Source organism: Chelonoidis abingdonii, chromosome 20 (assembly GCF_003597395.2).
Source record: "Chelonoidis abingdonii isolate Lonesome George chromosome 20, CheloAbing_2.0, whole genome shotgun sequence".
Classification (NCBI taxonomy): Eukaryota; Metazoa; Chordata; order Testudines; family Testudinidae; genus Chelonoidis; species Chelonoidis abingdonii.
The window spans coordinates 7,024,291-7,030,290 of NC_133788.1; the positions used below are offsets into that span (position 1 = coordinate 7,024,291).

The 6,000-nt window shown below is 42.7% G+C and overlaps 1 protein-coding gene across 2 annotated transcripts in view; it reads right to left on the reverse strand.

Moving 5' to 3' along the window:
* Positions 1-3,367: 3,367 nt before the first annotated feature.
* DERL2 (derlin 2) overlaps positions 3,368-6,000 on the reverse strand; it is a 15,959-nt gene continuing 13,326 nt past the window's right edge. Inside the window, exon 7 of one of the 2 annotated variants that reach the window (XM_032786985.2) lies at positions 3,368-3,985. In XM_032786985.2, the coding sequence (XP_032642876.1) occupies positions 3,880-3,985 (106 nt within the window). In that variant the 3' untranslated portion in view covers positions 3,368-3,879. The remainder of the gene's footprint in view (positions 3,986-6,000) is intronic. The other variant, XM_032786986.2, reaches the window with a different exon arrangement.

Here is a 6,000-nt window from a genome sequence, read left to right on the forward strand (position 1 = left end):
TGTGTCTTGCTTAGTTGCTTGCTACCATGCTTCCCAGCACACTGCAGCAAATAAGCTTACCTGGCTACACTGAAAGAACACAAAATTAACTAGCTGCTTTAGAAAAATACTCCAACTTCAGTTTGGGATAATGTTGACTTTGGAATCTGAAGGTGGGAGACACTCAACCAAAGCTACCATTTTAGAATCACAAATGAAACACCTGAAAATAACTATGGCTGGTTCCTTAGCAGTAGCCACCACACCATTTGTGTAACAAATATTTACTTCAATAAAGTGTGAGTGCCTGAGGTTTCAAAGAGATGAAGCTTAAGAGAGTTTGAGAGACTAAAGTATAAAACAAAGGCTGATGTGGAACAATCACTGCCACGTACTGGGAATCTAGTTTGACTAAGCAAGTATTTTCTTCAGTGGTTCTTGCGACTGTTAAATATTTGATGCATGCGATTTATGAAGTACAATACTTTTCTTCATTTAAACTTTGACATGTGGTTCAGAGGATGAGCAGCTTTGTTTTTAGACTATGACCAAAATTCTTCACACATCTGTTAAGCACTTAGCTGCCCTATAAAATGTCTTATGAACACGCAGTCTGTCCCATCACCTGTAGCCACCTACCCTCCTTGAATGATCTTCAAGGAAAGAAGAATGCTGCAGAAAGTGCCGTTGGCAACCTGACGCACAGCACTCTCACCAATAGTACAGGATGGCGTTTGGGGAAGCAGTGTTCACTTACAGTCATTAAAGACCAGTTGGCATTATTCCACAAGAATAAGGTTATTACATATTTGGATAACTACATTCCACCTCCATAAAATTTTACTGCTACTTGAAGTGGCTGTATGTCCTGTCAAACTGTTGTTTATAATTCCTCAACCCTATTATTAGTGGCTATAACCAATGGAAGTTGTAGAGGTAGTTCAGCTTTTAGTGAAATTTAAAAGAGTAACAGTCATTTAAAGCCATATAAGTACCTAATAGACATAAAAAAGGTGGCTTCTTCCTATTTTAAGTTCAACACATGATTTGTCTCTCTCTAAAGTAAATGCTTGAGTTATTATAGGACTACAATGGGGAATACTGACCATTTGAGGTCAGCCTGGCTTCCCAGACTTCCCTCTCTATCCTGTTCCAGGAGTCCCAGAGCAGACAAAGGCTTAGGGAACAGCAGAGGCAGATGCTGGAAGAAACAGATGGTCCCAGAATAATAGTGTCTGGAAGAAACCAGGACCAGGAGCCTTGTAGTGTAGAATGGGATGGGGCAATAGCTTCCTTCCTCCCCCCCCACCCCCAGCCATCCAGGACAAATTCTGGGAAGGAGAGCAGCATATAATCTATGTCTTCCCTCACATGGGTGTAAAAAAGCTTAAACGAAATTTAAAAGAAATGCCAGAAAAAGAGTGCAACAAGTAAACAGAGCTAGGAAACAACAGGCCATGAAAAGCCATTTTATACTACAACAAGCCAGCAGCTGTCTCTCTAGCCACATAACTCAGGCAAGCAGTCTCCTCCTATACTTCCTATTTCTTTATGATAGGCACATCTCAATATCCCAAGCAGATTTACTTCAACATCATCATCTTTAATGGAGCACTAGGCCCGTCAGCCACTGACCTGGCCTGCAGCTTGCTGGTACTTAGCCTGACAAGCCTGCCTCCCCTTCATGTTAAGTGAAGGCAGGAGTCTGGGTGGCAGGAGATCAAACTCACTGCCCTGAAACAAAGTCAGCTGCATAGAATTCTATGGTCTAGAGATTAAGGAACTGGTCCTGCTCCGCAGCAACATAAGTGGCTTCAATTGCAAACAGTACAAGTTTCTGAAAGTATTAAAATAGTGGAAGATGCACGGCATAAAGACGAGACAGCATCGGAAGACAACTACATCATGAGGTATTTCAGGATAGCCAATATGTCATTCCCTCATCTTTGAGGATGTCTCTAGCACCACACTTCTATTAATATGCTCTTTAAAACTTGACTTTGAGTACAAATTAACAAATATACTGCAAAAAGTAGCAAGTAGTTTCAGTAGACGAGCCTGGGTCTTGATCCTTATGAATATATGCATATGCTTCTTGTTACAGTGGTGAGAAACAGACCTCCCTTTTACAGACAGATTTTGGTCCTAGCTACAGAACTGTCCTTTAGCACCAACCCCTGCCTGCTAACAGTCCACCTGCAGATTAACAAGAGTCTCTATACAAAAAATTAGAACACGGATCTAATCAAATTGCCCCCTCCCCCTCCAAAGTTAGACCCAAATACATTCTTACCTCTCAAAAGAATAAAAGTAGGATTTAAAACACAGACCAAGCCATTTTCTAGACCAAGAGATTTCTGTAAGTCTCAAACACTTATTTTTAGTGATATGCTGCCATCTGTACTAGTTTCCTGTTATACTGAGATGAAGCTTTACTGGCAGACGGAAGATTACGGAAAACCACTCGGTTGATACATGAGATCACAACTCACCATCAGCCCCCACCAAAACTTCAGAGTACACGCATCCCACTCAATTTTTGAAATTCATGATTACGATGGATGGATACCTTCAGTGATGAGAAGTGGGATATGAAACCTCTCAGACAAGTCACTAGTTCAAATCCAATCCAGGTTAGCTGGTCCATTCTGTGATAGCTGTTCAGGGGCCTATGTGAATGAGTTGATGTCACTCCAATTCTTGTTGGCTAGATGTCCATATCGTTCACAGCCCTCTCATTAGCAGTCTCTGCAGAGTTCAGGGACTGAATTTAGCGCACAGTATTAACTACCCTCTTCTCTACAGGTCATGGCTGAGGCATGTTGGTGAGGAAACCTAGGATTTTTGCCATGTCTCCAGGGCTGTCACTGGAACCTTTTATTAACACCGAAATACACATCAGGGAGCTTTCATGTTTGCATCAAGCATGTTAAACTTTCTCTAGCCTTGTCTTCTTGTCTATCATTTCACTCAAATCAACAGATTATGCAAGAAGGTAACAAGCAGTCATAAGACATTTTATTTTATTCACTCACTATCTCAGAGCTATGCGTATCCCAGTCTAGAAGCTACTAGTCTAAATTATATGGGAATATCTTTCACAGCATTCTGAATAATTTGATGACTACTTTGAAAAAAAAAAGTTAGATTTTTCAGAACTATACATGCATATTTGCATTTGCTACCGCATGTATAAGCATGTCAGTGAGACTCATGCCTGGCCATATGTAGTTCAAAATAATCTGGATCAAGATGTATTCTCAGCCTGCAAGCTAGGTTCATAATAGGGCTCATACTGGAACTACAGCAGTCTACTTTCATAGAATTAGCAAGGTAAAATTTGCACCATCCAAAATTAAAATCCTGTCTGACTCAAAAGAAAACAGGCTTGGAAATTTAGTGTATTTTGCTTCATACCAGCCTTCGACAATGAGAATAGGGAATCACTTTAAAAGATCTCACACGTCTGCTTTTTATCCAATGAGAAAAAAGTTAAAGCCAAGGTTTTATTTTGTCCCTCCAAGTTTCCCATACACAGTTTCCTGTATTAAATAACTTGGAAAAAATGCCTTAGAAACATTTTTAAATGAGTACGCATGGTCTTGTTAACTGAAGTTAACAGGAAATGGTTTCCAGTTGGGTTGGTTGGTTGTTTTTGTTTTGGCTCCACTAGATTATGCTTTCAGTACCAATACAACAAAACCCCTGGTGTAGAGACACACTGGTAGTCTCCTGGAAACATCTTGGATTAGTTAGACTGCCATATCATAAAGTGCTTCTTGTATTCAGAACCATAAAGCTGTAAAGTGTCCTTTCTGCAACAACGAGAAAGAGAATTCCCAATATGGTACTTCAGTTTAGTTCCTTCCAGTTATGTCTGGGTTTTGGCACAGCCATTTATTAGCCTCCAAGGCGCTGACCTTCACCCCATGCAAATCCTCCTGGTCGCTCTTCGGGCAGCGGATCGTAATTGGGATCATCTTCTGGTGTATCGAACATTGCTTTCCTGTAAAGCAGAAGTTATATGTAAAAACACAGTTCACACTTGAAGCAAGCAGTCAGTGTAACATTCTCACGACAAGAAACAGTATGCAATAGTGTCAATCATTTAAATCCAAGTCACATTTGTCCTCTAGCTGAGATCCAGTCAGCTCATATGGGGCAGATCCTATGATGCAAGCCCTTCAGAATTAAAAGTTTAAATCAGAAGATCATATAGAACTCAAGTTCAAATATGCCTTATGCCTGACAACAGGTCAGTGAAGTTGAATCAATAGCCTTGTCTACAGCAGCTATAGGAGACACATTAGCACATCTCTAGCAAAATATATTTAAATGTACTTAAAAGAACAGCATTAACAGTTTTCTTAGCCGGTAGAGACACGACCCAACTTAAACCAATTTACAGGACCATGCTCCAGACTAGATGGGACCAAGATACTGGGTGAAGTATTTTAAAGACCACCAACGAGGCTGGAATAATTAGTCAAGTCCTTGATTTACCTGAAAAACCTTCAGTAGCAGCCTCTATAAATATAGTTTTGTAACCTAGTTAACAGCACAGTTCAGCCACGGCAATTCTAGTCACTGAGCCATATCATCACCCTTTTGGCAAGAATCCTATAAAGAGAAAATGTAAAGTTTTCTGACTAATAAGTCTAAGGCTTGGTCTACATTACAGAGTTAGGTCGATGCAAGGCAGTTTACGTCAACCTAATTATGTCAGTGTACACGCTACACCCTTGCTCCCACCTATGTAAGTACCCGACTACACTGACATAACTCCACCTCCAAGAGAGGTGAAGGGCTTATGTCAGTGCAGTTAGGGTGATGCAGTGTCCCAGTAGACACTGCATTACTATCATCAGCTGTCATTCTTGTCAATTTCTCGGCCCCCACTGGCTGCCCTGAGGCTCCTGGCTTCTGCATTGGGATGCAGAACTCCCTGCTGGGAGCCTGGGGAGCTAAGGGGGGCAGCCAGGCTCATGGCGGCGGGGAGCCAAGAGCCCAAGGAGTGCGGAGGGGGAGCTGGGCTCCCGGCAGGAAGCTGCATTTGGAGCTGAGAGCCCAGGCTCTCAACCCTCCATACTGCCCTCTTATGTCAGTGGAAGTGCTCCTCATGAGGACACGCATCACCTACAGAAGGAGGGTAGTGTGGACATGAACCACCAGAATAATTACTGCAGTGGTTGTAAGCTGACCTAACATTTCTAGTGTAGACAAGCCCTAGGGTTCAGGTCACCAGGCAGAAAGATTTTTAAAGCAATCCCAACATGCCTTCTTTTTGATTGGTGCCTGGAATCCACTTGAAGCTCTAAGGTTGCTTGCTGGTTTCCATGCTGGATAGGATGAAGAGCAAGTATTAAGCTAGGCAAACAACAAACTAAGAAGGTTTGAGTACAGTTAAATTATTTAACATGCTAGTCAGCATGGGTGCTATGCTGTCAATGAAAAGATGGAGGATGAATATTTGTGAGGAAGGGAGCGGTAGGCATGTTGATTGGAGGAAAGAGCCTGACTTTCAAGTCTGATTTCCATACATGATTCACTATTACAATATGCTATTGCCCTAACAACTGGAAGACATGAACTGCTAGCTCGCTCTGTGCCATGTGTGACGAACTAGGAATGTTCTTAACGTTTTCTCTGAATACTGTATTGGTGCCTCAGTGTTCCCTAGGCAGTTCTTAAGTATCTGGCAGAGCAAAGGGCCAGTGCACCTAAATGCCTGACCCTCTGTCTCCTAGCATTGATGGCCTGGGCCCCTCCTCTGCAAAGGTGCCAGCTGAAGGTGTTGGAGACAAACGGATCAGGTGACCTCCTGGCCCGGGAAAGGAGCTGAGCAGAGAGGAGGGGCTCGAGGGGGTTGTTAGTCTGGAGCTGGCCGGGGACGAGGAGTGAAGTGCAGACCTGGGGGTCTGGCTCACTGCCCCCCCAGAATGGACCCAGCCGAGGGGTCCGGTTCGCTGTATCTACAAGCTCTGTTTTAGACCCTGTTCCTGTCATCGAATAAACCTCTGT